The sequence below is a fragment of the Cydia strobilella genome, chromosome 22, assembly GCF_947568885.1.
Source record: "Cydia strobilella chromosome 22, ilCydStro3.1, whole genome shotgun sequence".
Classification (NCBI taxonomy): Eukaryota; Metazoa; Arthropoda; class Insecta; order Lepidoptera; family Tortricidae; genus Cydia; species Cydia strobilella.
Genome location: NC_086062.1, coordinates 11,977,069 through 11,995,652, shown reverse-complemented (window position 1 = coordinate 11,995,652; position 18,584 = coordinate 11,977,069). Strand labels below are relative to the sequence as shown.

Genomic DNA, 18,584 nt, shown 5'->3' with positions numbered 1-18,584 from the left:
GATTGGCATGTTGGCTACGCGGCCTGGACGTCCCTGCCAAATTTTACGATTTTTTTATTTCTTTGTCAACACCATAAAAAGTAATCATTGAAAAACAGCTCGAAAAGCAGCAGCAATTCTCGTGTCCAACCACAAGTATAGCGTCGTCCCACAGTGCACAGCTTATATATGCATATAATTTAGCATAGCGCCTCGCTTAATAATGTAACTACTCTAAGAAGCATAATTTAAACACTATTTTCTATCATGGATGAATTCCACCAAAATGTCGCTTACGTAACTCATATGGCAATGATAGCAGCTATAAGTAATTTATAAAAGGCAAGCTCTATAATTATGATGCAGTAAACATTTAATAGAAACAGTTCCGTAAGCGATACTATTGGAAATATTGGAATGTTCCGTTCTCTTTCCTTCGTTTAAATACAAAGCTGCCGCTTGCGAAAAACAATTTTGTCGGTAGCGTAAATATGTCAGACAACACTTCTGTTTCGTAACATATTCCATACTTAAAGGGGTTAAAAGAGTTTCTACGGCTAGGTTTTACAAAAATCCGTTAGACCATTTAATTAACTACGTATAAGGAGAACAAACTGGAAATATTAAGAGGAAAGGGGACGGCCGCTTCTCCATACGCAAACGTAGTCCCCATTTTGCTTTCTGGATATTGATATTATGGGAAATATTTTTACATAATTTGATGTCCTAACTCTTATAATAAATGAAAATTGGAAAACAATCAAACGTAGGGGAATAGCTGTGGTTGATATACAACGAATTGCGTCAAAATATTTTCAATAATGTTAATATCCAGAGAGGAACATGAGGACTACGTTTGTCTGAAAAGGCGATTTCGCGCGGGTCCTCCACTATCGCCTTAACTCGATCTGTCTAATTGACCTTTAGCCGAGCTGAAGAAAGCATCTACAGATTTGATATAACAATACCTTTCAGTATAACAACCGATGCCATAAGAATAATCCCCAACCATAAAAATGTTAGTAGGTATAAACTGCTTTATGGATCATATCAGACGTAAGAACAAAAACTGTCTCCTCTGTTCCCGATTGTTAAGAAATCTATGGATACAGGACCCTCATTTTTAATTGATAAAACAATATTACTTTGCTATTGCGTTAAATAATTTCGTTTTTTAGCGCAATAGCAAAGCAATGCTGTTTTAGCAGGTATAAGGAAAGTCTTACACAAAAATTGCTCTATCATAGCTTTCGGGAATTTTTAACCTTCAACTTTCAGGAATAAAAAAGACAAATGAGTTACAGATGTAGTGCATAAATGTTTTCCATCGTATTTTCTCGGAAACGTTTACATTGGTCTTGCTAGTTCAGTCAATGTCAGTACTTTTTGTACCGAGACTGACTGAAATAGCAAGACACATTCGTAAGTTTCCGTAAAAATATGATGGTAACTAATTAAGCACTACATCTGTAGGCGGTCTTCACATTGCATATGAATCCGCAAGCCGCTCCGGTGTGCGAGCGGGATGCTAATACGTGTGATACGCGCTGCCTCGCTCACTCGCCGGAGAGCCGTGCCGATCCGTGTCAGTGCCATAACCGTGTTCAATCCGTATATGACCCTAATACTTGTACTATACATACCTCCTGGTTTGCAAATAAAACTTGAGCAGAAACGAGCAGTTACTGTGTGCCGGGGAAGTGCGCCGCGAGAGACTGGAATGTAGTTAAACGTCACATTGGGAGATGCTAAACTGCGTGTGTGGCCCACAACCTTTACTTGCTACCTATAGTTATGCTTTAAATATTTCTGAATAGGACAATCCATTTAAGGACATTTTTATGTATGTGTCATTGAAGTTACTTATCAAAAAATTTGTTGATTTAAATTTTCATCTTCATAAGTCGGAATAGCTGATGCCGTTATCGTGAATAGATATATAAAATCAACAGTTATGATAGATTTTGCCGCTACTGTATTTATCTTGTAATGTAATAAAATAAAATAAAATAATTATTTATTTAAAATTAAATGTATGCATGTATGTAATGTGCGTGTATATATATTAACCTAATTCGATCCTAATCTCAAATGTGATCAAACAAAAAAGCATTCCAAAATATCTACAGACTTCTAAGAATAACATTAAAAAAACAATAATGGCGTCGACACTCACCTGCTGATGATGCGCGGGGGGCGGCGCGTATCCATTATAGTAGGGCGCGTTGTAGGGCGCGTAGCTGCCCGCCACGGACGCCACGGACGCCACGGACGCCACGCCCGGCACGCCCGGCACGCCCGGCACGCCGGAGTAGCCGTACTGCCACTCGGACAGGTAGCCGGGCGTGGGCCGCATCAGCTGCCCGCCCCAGCCGCCGCCGTACCCCACGAACGGCGCGCCGTACCTGCAACCATACCCACATACCACATCACGTTACGAGTTACGAGTAGGTCAATACGATACGAAGCTAATTACTGCTGTTTCATTTCTAACAATACAAACACCGTTAATTACATACATTTATTACTAGACTATTTTTTGTGATTAGTGATTGTGTTTAAGGTTCTTATTTGACTTGTAATTAAAGAAAGGAATAATGTTACTATAAACTTTCATAATTGTTTTCATGTTTTTATCAGTTTATGATATATTTTTTCAATAAAACATAATAGAAATTGATTCAATTTGGTGCCGTGACCACGATATCGTCTATTGATGTTTTTGAATGCCACACAAGTCAGTATAGTGTCGGTAGCAATAACGGGACGTAAGCGAAATACGAGTCTCGCTTCGGTCTTAGTGCATGCGACATAATGTGTTCTTTACATGTTTTTATTCGTTAGACTAGAATAATATGAACCGCATTGTTATATGTACATTGTACATTCTGCGCAAGGGCGCCAATTATTTATTAGAAACACATACTTAACACAAAAATGCAATTAAATCTAATTTGTTGACACAAACCCACCAACCCATCATTCACCATATTTTGGCAATTGGCATGCGATTAAGGTTAGAAGCTCAAGTTGGTCAACCCGTCAGTTAAACTAATCCGTAACGTAATTCCGTAATTGTAGGAGCCGTAGTAGAAAAAAACTCTAAAGAATTTAAATAAAACCATATCAGGCGTAGACCACAAATCCACCATACACCATACCTCACTCGGCGTCATGCTATTAAAGTTAGAAGCCCCGACACCTCGGCCACGAAACGCACGCTCGCTCGACGCCGACCGCCACACATATATTGGTCAGCTTTAGCGAGCATGCGTTCCATGGCCCTCGGGCTAGAAGCGCACCACACGGGGGACGGGGGACGGGGGACTGACCCGTTGTTGTAGGAGCCGTAGTAGAGTTGCTGCTGCGGGGCGGGGCGGGGCGATACTGACCCGTTGTTGGCGTAGGCGGGCGAGCCGTAGCCGTAGGGCGGGTAGAGCGCGGGCGCGTACTCCGGCAGCGAGGCCACGGGCGCGGCGGGCTCGGGCGCGGGGGCGGGGCCGGCGGGGCCCCCGGGACCCCCGACACCCCCCACACCGGCCGCACCCCCCACCCCCGCACCCTCCGCGATGGACGGGATCTGGTCCACGAGCGACTCGAGCCCCGAGAGGGACTTGGACGCGACGTCTTGCGGCTTCGGCTTGGCGCCGCTCGCGAACTCGCCCGGCGATCCTGGGAAAATTACACTGTTATAGTATATCGAGATGGTCGTGTTAATGAACGGTGGGTGAAGATAGACGATCGTCGCTTTTTTGCGCATATGCTGGTGCTGTGTCTTTATACAGACTCGCTTGTACGATGCCTAATCTGGATCGCACTTTTCGAAGGCGATCGGGACCGATGATATGACAATTTAAGTTATGCGCGCGGCTTTGCCTTATAGTACAACAGTTATACTCGTCCACTTATATCCATTAAACCATCTTTAGACTTACAGCTACTAAAATAGGGGTTAAGTCGCTCGATGTAAGTGAAACGTGTGGTCCTCAAATGTTCATAGTAAATACATACCGGGTGGTCGCGAGTGCGACGTGTGTTCTGGCGGGCGGAAAGCGGGCGCGTGTGGAGAGAACGGTCCTTCACCTCCGCCCTCCGGCGTCGATCTGAACACAGAATGGTATCAATCACACATGTTTCGTAGAATCAGTTTAAAGGCTTCGGTTTCATTGCGCCTTTATTTCGTTTTACCCATTTACAAAAAATCCTAAAACACAAAACGGAATATCACATTCTCAAAGTATCTAAACTTCAAATCGACGTAGTGTCATTAATAATAATGATGGCATAATTTTATTATAAACTAAATCTTACCTATTAAAATTGCTAGAGTACATGGAGGGATGCTGTTGTAAGTGGTCTAATCGTGGACTGTCACCCATGTTGCTTCCTAAAACGGAATAAATACAATTTTAATTTTAGTACAACGGAACAACTGATACTACCTTCACAAGAGTATCATAATTCACACGATCTAATACATCTGTCGATGATTGATATACTCGTAACAAACTTTGCTTTCACCGGTCCGCGTAAATTGAGAAGTGAGGTAGATGACGTAGATTGCAATGCGGTACTGAAATTATCCCTGTTATAATTGTTAATTTGTTATCGGGAAAGAAGTGACAGGAGCAGTTAATGTAAATCGTACCTTGGTCACGGTAGTGGTAATGGTCTTTATGTGCGGGGTCGTGCAGCGCGTGCGGCGCGTGGTGGGGGTGGGGGTGGGGGTAGGCGAGGCGCTCGGCGCCGTCGTACAGCCCCGCGCCGAACGAGCTCGCCGCCACGCCGCCGCCGCCGCCGACGTTGCTGACGCCGCCGCCGCCGCCACCCGGCGACATCTCGCTCACGCCGGAATTCGTCTGTTGAGAGATAACATAAAGGTTCAACATCGGAAATTTTAAAGGGGATCGTTACAATTTGGTGCCGTGCCCAGGATATGCAGTTCGGCCGGTAGTGCGCCGGCGCCGGTCAGGTAGTAAAACCAACACCAGGTTCTACAACTTATCTTAGACTATTGCTGAATTACTTGCGCGGTGATCTTCTAGTATAGTCTAGAGTTCTTTATCGTATACCAAAATTAAAAAATGTATTCCTCGAGTCTGTCTAAAAGGCTATTTCACAAGTGAATAAACCATTTAGTGATATCGTATAGCGATATGAAAAATAAATACCGTTATGCGTGTTTCAGCGAACCGACCTTGTTATAATCCTGTAGCGACTCATCACTGCCGCTGCCCGGATGCATGTCGGTAGATCCGAGCGGCGATCGCTCCCGTTCGCCACTATCCCCGGCGTGCGGCGGCTCGAAGTCCAACGTGAGTCCCGGCGAGGCGTTCGGTGAAGATATCGCCGCGCCGATATCGCTGGACAACTCCCCGGCGAACGATCCGGCGCTGCCCGTAGAGCGGTGCGGGAGGGGCGGGAGCGGGGCGGGGGAGGGGTGCGAGGGGTAGGCGGCGTTGGGCGTGCGCGGCGCGGGGGAGGAGTGCTGGCTGTAGGGGGTGTGCGCGGGGGAGGGGGTGTACGAGTGCGCGGCGGGGGAGGCCGCGGGGAAGGCGGCGCCCGCGGCGAGGGGCGCGGGCGAGCGCGAGTACGGCCGCGGGGTCTGTGGACAAATACAGCTCGTCAATGTCGGGAGTAATAAAGCTTCTTTATCCGACGATACCTAAACGGTGAAAGGAGTGAAGTAAGTCTAATTAAACAAGTAATTTTATTCAGTATCAAAACTATATGAGTGTCGCGCGTGCACGCGAGAGGGCGTGCATTCCGTGGCCTGGTGCCGGTGTCGTCGGTAGAGTCTCGTACCTGCGACTGCGGCTCGGGCTGGCGGTGGTCGTAGCCGTCCTCGAGGCGCACGTGCGGGGAGCCGGCCGCGTGGCTGTAGGGCGCCGGACTGGCGGCGTACAGCGGGCTGCGGCCCGGGTACACGCCGCCCACCACGCCGCCGCGCGCCGGCGACCCGTACGGGTTGCTGCGCGGCGGCGACGGCGCCGAGAACGCGGCCGGCGACGACGGGTACTGCGCAGAAACGTTACACGTTACTATTACACTATTAGGGTTACCCACACTAGCGTCTAATCAACTCTACGGCTGCTGCTCGACGCAACGTTAGCGCAACTGCGCAGAGACGCCATTTTCCATAGCGTTGATTAGACGCCGACGCTGAAAAGACGCTAGGGGGGGGGGTCTCTATAAAACTCCTTCCTATGAGACTCGAATGCAAATAATAACAGAGTAGAGCAGGAGGAGCGGATTTAAATATCTATGAAAAATTGGGTCGACCGGACTATGCAATCAATAATGTCGACTTCCGATATGATTCGGACGATTTACTTTTTACTTTCGTTTGACCAGATTCTAACTTTTATAAGAAGAAAATGATAGGGATATAAGGATAGGGAGGAAAATGGGGACTCCGTTTGTATGAACAAACGGTGGTCGAGGATCGTGTGTCGGTAGGGAGGGAACTCGGTATTGACCTGCGGCTGCGGCGTGCCCTGCTGCCGCTGCGGCCCCGGCGGCCCCGGCGGCCCCGGCGAGTACCCGGCGGAGCGCGGCGACGCGTACACGCCGCGCGGCGAGGCCGCCGGGAACCCGCCGCCGCCCCCCGCACCACCCGCACCCCCGCCCGGCCCCGGCGACGAGTAGCGCGCCAGACCGAGCGGCGCCGCGACTTCCATCCCGGACTCCATGTTGCCGCCTGCGACCAAAATAACACGTCAACACTCCCGCCCTGATTCACCACGCTGACAAATGTGACAATGGGGTTGGCATATTTTGTGTAAGTAATGTTCCAGAAATGAAACTGGGGACTACTTTTGAAAGGAGAAGCGTGACGTGTCTAAAGGGGCCCACTGACTTATCAGTCCGCCGGACGATATCGGCCTGTCAGTTAGAACAAAAATTTGACAGTTCCGAGTTCCGAACAACTGACAGGCCGATATCGTCCGGCGAACTGATAGTCAGTGGGCCCCTTTAGTCCCCTTTCCTCTTGACTCGTAAACGTTCCGGTGGAGCTTACCGTGCTGGAAGTAGGGCGGGTAGTCGGACATCATGTCCATGTCGGGGTTCTGCGGCTGGGGCTGGGGCTGCGGCTGCGGCGCGGCGGGGAACTGGTCCTGCAGCGCGCCCGCCATCTGCGGCAGCATGCCCTGCCCGGGCAAACATTCCTTTAACATATCATACACCTACAAACAAACGCATGCCGTTAGGCAGAATGACGGTTGCTTTTGTCTACGAGAGAAGGGGCTGCCCATTAATTATGTGACGATTTTTTGAACTCCCCGGTGAGATGTCTCGACCGATAATCTCACGTGTGATCTTTCAAATTTTGTATTTCGAGTAAAAAAGCCTTTGATTTATCAAACATTTTTAGTTTTTATTACAATTTATTAGTAATCGCATAAAAGTAAATACCAAAATACTATAAATTAATAAATACTTTTCCACTTCAATCAACAACGCGTTTCGGTACAACGATAGGTGCTGATTTTCAAAAAATTTGAAAATTTAGAGAAAACGTTTTACATTTCAGTTACCTTACCATAAACCTATAATTTCATACATAAAAAAATATGATGACATTCAAATACCTATTTTTAATGAATAATATGAATATAACATCATATCATTTTTGTAAAGGATATGAATAATAAATACAATTATAATATGATATTTACTTGTTATATTAAGTTGAAGTTTAACTATTTCAGTGATATGTATCGTAAACGTCGAAGAAATTTTACTTCAATCGAGCGTAAAGATTACACGCACACTGCACTTTTTTTTTATATCGAACCTCAAACTTGTTCACACGGATCATGAAATCCAAACGATTGCGCATTTTTATCCTCATTCAGTCAGGTTAGTTATTCTGTATCCTCCGAAGTCCGATGTCCCTTTTTAAAGGGACTGACAAAATTAAATCGTATTTTGAACTACATTGGAATAAAAGGTTCCAAATTCAAAACTGCAAAAATGACTGGGACTTTGGAGGATGCGTGTTCCTGACAGGCACTCTCCGTCAACACAAGATCACTAACCTGTTGCTGCTGTTGTTGTTGCTGTTGTTGTTGCTGCTGCTGTTGCAGCAGGAACTGTTGCTCCTCGGGCCTAATGACAAATATTACATTGGTGCGTATTCGAAAAGAAGTCATGGACACCCCAGGCCAAATGTATGGAAACAAGCTTTACACTACATACCAGTGTTGGCCGAAACGTTAATGCAAACCGTCCGGTCAATTTGTACTGGTTAATGGTTAATTGCAATTAACGTTCGGCCAACACTGCTACATACACCTTATAAAACATAGTCCCCTGCCGCATCCGTCATAATTTGTTAAGGTTTTGTGTATCCCGTGCGACGACGGGGCGGGACGCTTCGCTGGTATGACCATAAACATGCCGTTTTGACTTATTCACGGTGTTAGTAGTAGTATAGTAGGTCACATAAATCTTGTCAGTAGAAAAAGGCGGCAAATTTCAAAAATCGTGGGTTAGCAACACTGTGTTCGAATAATTCCAAAATCGCGTGTCATCTGTGTCTTATCTGTGGAATGTGGATCGCCATCTTGTTTGTTTATATTCTGAATCGTCTCTATTTTATAAGAGAATTTTTGTTGTCACCATTAAGTACCAATATATTAAATAAGATTGTGCAAATGTGAATGAAGTTAAGGTGCCTATAATGTATAATGCTCATTGATGGTAAACATTTCTAAAATTTGAGGTTATGATAATTACTGGAAGAACATTGGAAGAACTTGGGAAGAACTGAACTTTTAAGATTATGTGCTGTTTTTTTTGTTTTAGGGTTAAAAGGCATAAATAAAATTTAAAAGTATGCCTAAATATATCCAATAAGACCACAAATGGAGTTCTGAAAATCGTCCACATATGGGCATGTCTAATATTTTCAGCGACTGATTCGACTTTTTACAAAGGTAAACTTTTTAAGCAGTATTAAGAACCTTGAATATATCGCCTTTCATTCGCAACATCAATCTAATCCTCACATATTTTGTTGCAGGATTAAAACTCGCCCAATATAAGGCGTTCGTAGTATTTTCTCTTTAGACAACGCGGTTTATGTACGTGTACAACGCAACCAAGGCGAAAAATAAACTTATTATTTGAAATTTAACAAAAATATTGAGAGCAATGGTTACGGGTATGATTATTCTTGTAATATTGGTAACTTAATAATATTATTTCAATGAATGACCTGAATTATAGTGTAAGCTAAAGTTAGGTATATATTGTTTACCTTTAAAAGAAATAAACACCAAAACAACAATTGTTTGTTTTTATTTTTAATATGTATAATATACAACCATATAAAAAATTTACAAAGGTATGTGACATTCTTCAGGAAAAGTACAATTATTTACATTAACAAGTGGCATATTTATTATCTTCGAGCTTCTTCAGTTTCTGAACTGGCGTCCAAAACAGCCCCCTATCGCAATGATATTCTGTTTGCTCCCTATCTATGTTTTCTAAGTTTACTAAAACAAAATCATATCAAAATGTAAATAGTCCATATATTTGATATTTAATAAGTCCTGTAATCGTGAGAGGAATAGTTACAGTGATACCCTACCGGTGGCTGCTCAGTGGTTTATACAAATACAAAATTCTTTATTTAATAAATTAGTTTTACAAAATGATCTAAGGGGATGGAACCGCCCAGTAAGCTAAAATATTAAAATCCAGTAGGATATGTACCTGCGGAAGCAATGATTTGTTTCACATTCTTTTTTCCCAACATAATCCGTTTCTACATATTTTTTGATCTTGTCAAACTTGTTAATCACCTATTGATTAACAATATTATCATCGTTTTTACTCCATAATAATAACCATTTCAAAATGTTTCAATAAAGTCTAAACCGCGATCGGCAATTTGAGTTGACGTACGAAGAGCGCGCTCAGCGGGAAAAAAAAAACAGTTTTTTGGTTCGATGTACATTGCCGCTTTTCTTAGCGCAATACTGCATGAATACTGCTCTTTGAGTGTTGCCCCACTTTAGTTTGCTTTACATTGCTACTGACAAGATTTGCTCTTGACCCACTATAGTTAGTTTGCTATAACTGTGCCAAATTTTAGGTCTTTACGTCATTCGTTCCCCTAGAAAAACGCATTAAGGCTCATTTAGACGGCGCGCGAACTCGCATGCGATTTTAGTTACACTGCGGACTATTGAGCTTACACCCTATTCAGCCGACCGATCAAATACCGCAATGTAATGAAACTCGCAGCGAGTTTTCGCACCGTCTAAATGAGCCTTTAAACTGATTTGCAAGACCGAAGTGATCCCAAAACTGATGCGATGAAACGAGGCGCGGGGGGAATTCAGCTTCTGCGCCGAAGCTGAATTCCCTTGGTTAATACTGTTTAAGTTTAGGTTGGAAGTAATGTTTGAGTGTGAGCGTGGAAGTAGACGTCCGTACCTGATCTTCTTGGGCCGCCCCCTCTTCTTCTTGGGCGGCAGGTCGCCGGCGGCGGGGTCGTGCGGCGGCGCGGGCTGGCGCGGCTGGCGGGGCTGGCGCGGCTGCGGCGGCGCCACCTCGCCGTTCTCGAGCTTCACCTTCTTGGGGCGGCCGCGCTTCTTCTTCAGCGGGACCTCCGTGCCGTCCTCCAGGATGATGGTGTCCCCGGGCTCGGGCTCCATGGTGAGTCTGAGGGCGTTTCTTTGTGTATAGTTTTTTTTTCTGTCAAATTCGGTGCATCGGGGAAAGGTTTGTGCTACGTAACTACGTTTCTACGAAAACCGCCGATGCTTACTGTAATGCTTGCGCCGATAGAATATAATGCCTTCCGGAAGGGTTTTTTTATTATGTAATAAAAGTTAAATAAACAATAGTATTTTATACAATCGTGATATAATGGAGAGCTTTTCGGTCGAGTGCCGTGTTAAGGCCCCGAAGTTTGCCGAGTCGCATTCTCGGGTACGAGATTCAAAAGCTTGATTATATCGCTATTGTATAAAATACTTTTTATACGAGTCGACAAAAATAATTATCATATAGGTAAACGAACCAAGAGTATACAGCCAAGATACGTGGGCAGCCGCGATACCTTCATACTCGTACGCGCCCCGGCCGCCGGAGCCCGGCGCGTTGGTCAGCGACACCTCCTCGTAACTCATGAGGCCCTGGTACTTGCTCAAGCTAAATTCAATTTGTTTGACAGTTTTTTTCTCGATTCTGCCCACCGTAGACTATGGAGACTAACAAGCAACGCTAAGCGGTTTTGGTAGTCTATGAATGTTGCTATAATAAGGGTGTCACATGCGCGTTTCTGACATATGAAGCAATTGTTTCCACTATACAACCTAAAATAAATAAATAATTTGAGCTATTGTTTCGTCCTCTTGACCACGGCGAGCTATGATTGGTCAATTTCATTATAGTTGACTAAACCGTTTCGGAATGAATATTATAATTGAGTTGGGAGCCCATACATGAAAAGTACCCAATTACAGTTTGGTATACTAAATCTTAATTAAATAATTACAGTCGAAGAGTAGAAAAAAAAAACAGTTTAAATGGTGCAAAAATTTAGCTACAATTCTATTTATATTTACTAAAATCAAAGAGAATTCATTGTAACAGAGAGGTAAACTCTAAGAAGAAAAAAACGTGCCCCGTAGTTTGACATCCAAAACGGATGGCGCTGTACTGCGGGCTAGTGGCCTCGTGTTAATTACCTGCGTATCTCCATCTCCTCCTGCGGGCGGCGGGAGGTGTTGTCGGGGAAGATGAGCTCGGCCTCGTCGATGTGAGGCACGAGGCCGTTGAGGTAGTCGCGGAACTTCTTGAGCGCCGCGTAGAAGGGTACTTTGTCGGCCGCTCTAGGGAGTTGCGCGCAGCGTGCCGAAGATGACGGCATCACCCACATGTACTGCGGAAAAACTACAGGTTACTAACGCATATTATGAGCCCTGACAAGTTGGACGAAGTAGGTTTAGTCGCGTCCCCTCTTAAGTCGAGCCAAAACGCCGACAAATAACTTTACAAGCTTGCTTGCTTCACAGTCGCAGTGAGTTTCTTGCGCTGGTATCTCCTTGGATCAGAGAGAATACAACCGTTGGTAGTTTTCCTGCTTGACATTAATAAGCGCATTGTAATATGAAAATGGCTAGATTAAGGAATACACCACATTTATGTTGTGCACAAAGGTTGTGTTACCGTGTTGGTGCCGGCGATGGTGTCGGGCTGCTTGCCGAAGCAGAAGTCCTTCTTGCCCGAGAACACCTCGTAGATCAGCTTGCCGTTGAACACCGCCACCTGCAACGACGCACGCACACATTAAATAAACATTCACAAGCCAGAGCCAGACAATACAATCACAAAATTACAGTATGTTGAAAATGGCCTAAGTGGCTTCGAGAAAAGGATGGTACGGCCGTGCCTCTTTGTTTTGCTCTGCTCTACATGGCGAGATAGTGAACTAACTAGTCAACTCTTTGTGAAACATGAAAAATATTTGTTTACGTATATGGAATATCGGGACTCATTCTGTGATTTCATAATGAAACCCAGGTGGATTTTTGGCTTTTAGTGAGTTTTTGTTATTTACAAATATTTGAAAGTGTAAAGTTTCATCTTGTTTTTTTTTAATGAGTTTTCGTACATTTCATTTCAAAACTTCTGCGCTCATCTTACCCGCTGATCAACAATAAACATGAAAAAAAATCTTCCTCAAAAGCATGGATGAGTAAGGAAGGAATTCTCACTCATGTTGTACTGTACCTTGGGGCGGAAGGCGCGCAGTTTATCCAGTAAAGCTGCAGAGCCTTCTTTGATCTCCCGCCGCGTGAGGTCGGCGGACCCCTTGGTCGCGCGACCCACCATGTTCGTGAACCCGATGCCGAAGTTCAGCAACTGTAAAACGAAACATAATATTACTCTTCGAATGAAAACCTAAACGTTTATGGATTTAATGACAATGAAAAAATGGTTTAGGAGGACTGAAAAGCTGTCTGTTCCAGAAATGGTTGTCTGGGTATATCTAGGGGGTAGTGCCCCTTGTGACGACCCAGGGATAGTACCTTGTAGTCCTCGTCGGCGCTCATCTGTTCCCGAGTCAACCCGGAGAGATAGAGACACTTCCAGAAATGGTTGCCGGGGCCCGCGTAGTGGTGCCCCTTGTACGCCGCGAACAACCCGGGGTTGATGCCGATCTGCAATGATACAAAAACCGTTATATTATTCACAATAAAAACTTAAATAGGAGGAAATTATAAGAGAACAGAAGGAAATTTTGGTGAATTCATATCTCTCGTCTTTATGATGTTTCGAGACTGTGAGGGACCAGAAGGTAGTGACGATGGATGGATGTTTCCAAATCATATAAATGTCGTTCTTTTCATCTTGTACCTAGCACATTGGATAACGCATTACCTGCGTCAGTATTGCGTCACCGTACTGCGTAGCCAATACATTTCACGTATATATGTGGGCCGATCTGTCACACGTCCGATACCCACGGTTATGGATTTGTCCCGAAATAAGGGCGATAGCAGTGCGATAGAAACGGCTTGCCCTTTCGTGAGAACGCAGAGGTTATCACGATCGGTTTGAAACATACGAAGCCAGGTGGGTGGAAACACTTAGGTTATATGAATTGTTATTTGAATTAAACCGGCTAGAAGTCACGTTCTCGCGCGCGAGATCATACTTGAAGTTGCGCTAGATGTCGCGCGCGAGAACGCAACTCATGCTAGCAGGTCTGTTAAAGCCCAAGGTCCTATCTACAGTACTAATTACTTTAATAAGATAGACGGAAGCTCCAAACAAACCATTCGAATCGATTTATCAAATACCGCAATGTGATGAAACTCGCACCGTGTAAGTCTTCGGAGACTTTAAGTAACAGCGCTTCAAACACATCAATTTGACAAGATTTTTCTTATATAACGTAGAATAAGATGAGCAATCCTCAAATTTGATTAGCCGGTGGTAATCTTCTTAGTTCTATTAGAGGTATTTAAATCTTCTCGGGTCAGAGGTGTAGAGTTAAAGCCGGCGTAGCTTTATTTGACGTTCATAAGTGCATTACTTCTTTTTCCACTATCTTTTTTTTTTAATCTTCATCCTGGACAACTCTCAATATACATAATAAACCCTTATAGATCTAATACAGCTTAACAATTACGCCACCTGCCGAAGGGTTGATACACCACGTGTCGCCTCCGTATAAGAACATGGCGACATGTCATGTTCTCACGCTCAATTCATCAATATTCGACCTTATTGCGCTAGTAATAAGTCGAGCCGAAGCGTTGGTGTCATCATCGACCTATAGTTGAACATTCGTGACCGTTATTGCAATGAGTTAAGGTTTCTTAGTACTCGTGTTGTTGTTAGTACTGGAGACACCTACCTCGACTATAGCGTGTAAACGTTCACATCTGTGGCTTAGTGTTAATAACTAAATTGAAATGTTTCTTTTAATAGTGATATTTTCGATAAAAGTTTTACTTGGCAAGGAAAGAATAGTTTTACGAAAGAGACGAAGATGGTTGAAAGAAGAGGCTAATATTCTTTCGGTAAAGTCAGCAGAAAATGTTACTAAGCGGGCGAGAAATTCCATGGAATGAAAATAAGTATTATACTAAGAGAAGGCAGGTTATTTTAAACTCAAAATAAGCTACTTTTAATTTCTTACTATTTAATCATTTTTACTACTTTGTTATCGCGGCAATAGAAAACACATTACGGTTCTTTAGATACGCTAACAGACCGACAGTGGAGTCTATTAACAGGGTTCCGCGAGTACGGACAACGGAACCCTAAACCCGAAGTATAGGTATAGGCTAGGGCCGGGCCGTGAGGCGCGGACGTGACAGCAAAGGGCGTCTGGGCGAGAGGTCGCGGGAGGTAACATTCGCAGGCCCTATTCTATACAGATTTCTATAGTCTCATAGCTCTGGTATAATATGACCCCTAGCCTAGCCTTCAATAAATATATAAACATATATTCTAGAACAATTTTACAGTCGCCATTAGATATACCTATAGGAGCGGCCAAGGCTTTAACACTAGCCGATATATCAGATGGCGACTTTACATAGATCTAAAGTAAGCAAAGCTTGTATTATTATTATTACGAGCAGGACATGTGCTTTGCCACGCAGTTAAGTTCGTCACAGACGGAACGATAATATATATTAATATACCGTAAGATACCGACATCATCTTATAGTAAAGCTAAGCACCACACACGACAACGATACCGAAATATATATCGGTGTCTGTCTAGCACCTACATTGTGAGAAAGACGAAGTATACCAAAATATATCATAATATACCGAGCTATATAACATCTTAAGGTATGTTAAGATGCATTGCTATATCGTAATATACCGAGCTATATAACATCTTAAGGTATCTTAAGATGCATTGCTATATCGTAATATACCAAAATACATATTATACAGCTTTGTGTGTGCTCTGTCAAATAATACGTAAAATATATCGTAAGATGCCTTGCTATAAGATATATTTGGGTATATTATCGCTCCTTCGAACGTAGAACATGGTTCACTGGTGACCTTATAACAATCGCTGTGACCTTGAGGATTAAGTGAAAAATGAATATGGATGCGACTAATGAAGCAAGTCTTAACCAGAGTAACACCCAACCGAAAAGTGTCAAATTTGAACTGCGAATACTGTACTGTATCCCGTTTCAATGTGGGCGTCCTAGACTCAAGAACGCCTCTAGTAGTGGATTGGCATTTTCTCGAAAAATCTAGATTTTCGCTCATGTCATCTCGGATATGGGTATATTTGGTCTCAGTGCATTCAGTGTCCTGAACACAAATATGTACTCCTCAGCTCCTCACTGGTCACTGGCGAAATTTCTTCTCTTTGGCGCAAAGCGTTTGTGGAGGGCGGGAATGTTTTTTTTTTCGTACTATAGATATATACACAGTGGAATACAATTCCAGGGTCTACCCTACGGCTAATTGATCGTTCAACCTCCGCGCCTGTGCTCCTCTCGCTGTCCAGCGCTAAACGCCGGGCTGCCACTACGCCAGGAACGCCAGGCCAGGACAGTAACATCCAGCTACACACCGATCCAAGTGCCGTCACCAAAAAGGCTAACGACCCACGCGTTTAAGCCCTAATAAAACACTATTTTTGTAGCCTAGGCCTTGTCACTCATCTGCCCTAGATACCTAACGCTACAAGTGGCACTGTGCATATGGGTACCAAACGAAAGCTAGTGAAAAGACCATTTCTAAAATATATGTAAACATTCGGGTTTTTTGTTTGCTTTAATAAAAGTTACAGTTCAATGTAACAGAAATAAATAGTGTTTTTCAACTTGATGTATTTTTCTTAATTTTCTGATATATGCGGTTAATTATTTTTAGGTATATAATTTGAAATAATCCATTTATTCATTTCCAATTTAAAGCATTTCAAACGTCAACCCTGTTAATTTGTTAGACCAAGTAGTGAAATATCATAGTATGTTATATATTTGTAATCTACTCACAAAGCCCTTTCATTTGGTACCCCACTTAGTATGTTAAAAAAAGAAGAAACTTTGTACTGTCGACTTTATGACATCACAGTAACTACCCCCACCACTTTCGCGCTTGTCATCTCATATATTTGTGTTCAGGACATTATACTGAATGCATTAATACCATACTTACCCATATCCGAAATGACATGAACGGAAAGTAATCTAAAACCTGTTCCGCCGCCCTACTATACAGACTAAAACTGTACGGGAAACCAGGGGGTTTGTCGTACAGTTTTACTTTGGCTAGAATACAAAACTTATTATGACAATGACATACAACATATTATGACATAATATGACATACAATAATGACATACAACATATTATGACAATGACTTTATTTTTTTAAAGAATAGTAGGTAGTGGGCCCCTTAAGAAATCCGCAACGCAGGTTTCGTCCGGTGGTTATAAATACAAATCGGCGACATGCTTCGTCACAAATATACCAATGATGATATCTGCAACAGGCTTCGCCATTTTTTTTTTTTGTATAAATCTTATAAAATGACAATATTTTTAAGGGCTATTTAAGTATATATACATACCATCAATTTGTAAATGTAAATGTTTAATAAATTAATGTAATTGATTGTGTAAATATGTAATATAATGTAATATAATGTTAATAGGTTTTAAGTTTTAATTTTTTTTGCATGCCTATTATAAGGTATTGACATTATCTGGACATAATACTTTTGACTCTACCATCTTATCTGTACATAATGTTAAGCAAATAAACGCATTTCATTTCATTTCATTTCATTTACCCCTTAAGAGTATTTTTACATAGTAAATTTGTTTCTGAATTTGTGGTGCAATAAACGATATTTACCTACTTTACTTTCGCAGTTCTCGACTGGCACGAGCGAGTACACAGGTTTCGTTACTCTGGTTAGGTTTTTTTACTCCGCGTTTCGGTAACACTGTAACGCATGTTTACATATTATTTAAATTTTCCGTGAACTTTCGTAGGTACAATGGCGTGAATTCCAAACGGGTATGTTTATACACAAGGTCCTGAATGTAAACAGGTAAGTATTGCACCTTAAGAAGAGGCCACGTGCGTGTCTAAGTTTTCTCTCAGACAAATCAATAAAATAATCTCTAATGCCGCATAGTGGGGAAAATTAACTTTGCCCTAAATACTGTGACGTTGACTGTAAAATTGTGACGTTTTCAACCAAAAGGTACCACATTGTCGCTTATCGATAAGGTTGATTTCTAATTGAAGCTATATGGAAATAGCGCCTTACTGACAAGCGACAATAAGTACCATTTTGGTTGAAAATGGCACAAATAATCTCTAATTCCGCATAGTGGGGAAAATTAACTTTGCCCTAAATACTGTAAGCTTATATTACCGCTTCAAAAATTGCTTATGAATTGTGACGTTTTCAACCAAAAGGTACCACATTGTCGCTTGCCGATAAGGTTGATTTCGAATTGAAGCTATATGGAAATAGCGCCTTAACAACCGACAATGTGGTACCTTTTGGTTGAAAATGTCACAATTAGTCACTGAACAACTTTAACTATTGGACTGACAGCAGCATCTTCAAAAAGAAACTACTGCTCATTCTACGAACCTACGATGGTTCATTCATAAACCCTACTGCAAAGAAACTCCTAACCCTAGCTGAGGGTAACAGGATGAAAAGAAGAAGAAGATTGCAAAGAGATAAGGTATATCAGGCTAATGTTTAGATTTATTCAGATTTAAATTAATTTATTTAAAACCACATGCAAGTATACAGTCCTAAACCAAAACCACAAACACTTAGACATTAAAACATTTATAGTACTTTACGTTACTTAGTGCGAAAAATAGGAAATTCGCAACGAGTGGCAATAAATTAAAACACGACCAAAGTGTTTTAAGTCGACACGAGTTGCGAATTACCTATTCGCACATGTATCGTAAAACGTTTTAGTACATATGTGGTATTTTCTATAAAAAGGGGCCTTATTGTCGATGTCGCTTACGCCATTATAAACGATGCTCCGATATAAATATTTACAATGCCGCGCGAAGCTGTGCGGCGTAAGCGCCATCGACGA

General features: G+C 42.7%; 1 protein-coding gene across 4 annotated transcripts in view; it reads right to left on the bottom strand.

Annotated features, from left to right (window-relative positions):
• The window catches only part of LOC134751507 (trithorax group protein osa), a 60,341-nt gene that overhangs the window by 1,089 nt on the left and 40,668 nt on the right, over positions 1-18,584 (bottom strand). For 2 of the 4 annotated variants that reach the window (XM_063686925.1, XM_063686926.1), the window contains exons 4-18: positions 13,035-13,166; positions 12,736-12,867; positions 12,172-12,270; positions 11,691-11,884; positions 10,432-10,659; positions 8,022-8,091; positions 7,001-7,130; positions 6,459-6,679; positions 5,785-5,997; positions 5,177-5,584; positions 4,628-4,838; positions 4,291-4,366; positions 3,991-4,082; positions 3,312-3,651; positions 2,156-2,384 (exon numbers count right to left, since the gene is read on the bottom strand). In XM_063686925.1, the coding sequence (XP_063542995.1) occupies positions 2,156-2,384; positions 3,312-3,651; positions 3,991-4,082; positions 4,291-4,366; positions 4,628-4,838; positions 5,177-5,584; positions 5,785-5,997; positions 6,459-6,679; positions 7,001-7,130; positions 8,022-8,091; positions 10,432-10,659; positions 11,691-11,884; positions 12,172-12,270; positions 12,736-12,867; positions 13,035-13,166 (2,775 nt within the window). Of the gene's footprint in view, positions 1-1,622; positions 1,695-2,155; positions 2,385-3,311; positions 3,652-3,990; positions 4,083-4,290; positions 4,367-4,627; positions 4,839-5,176; positions 5,585-5,784; positions 5,998-6,458; positions 6,680-7,000; positions 7,131-8,021; positions 8,092-10,431; positions 10,660-11,690; positions 11,885-12,171; positions 12,271-12,735; positions 12,868-13,034; positions 13,167-18,584 lie in introns of all 4 variants that reach the window. The other 2 variants (XM_063686928.1, XM_063686927.1) reach the window with 2 other exon arrangements.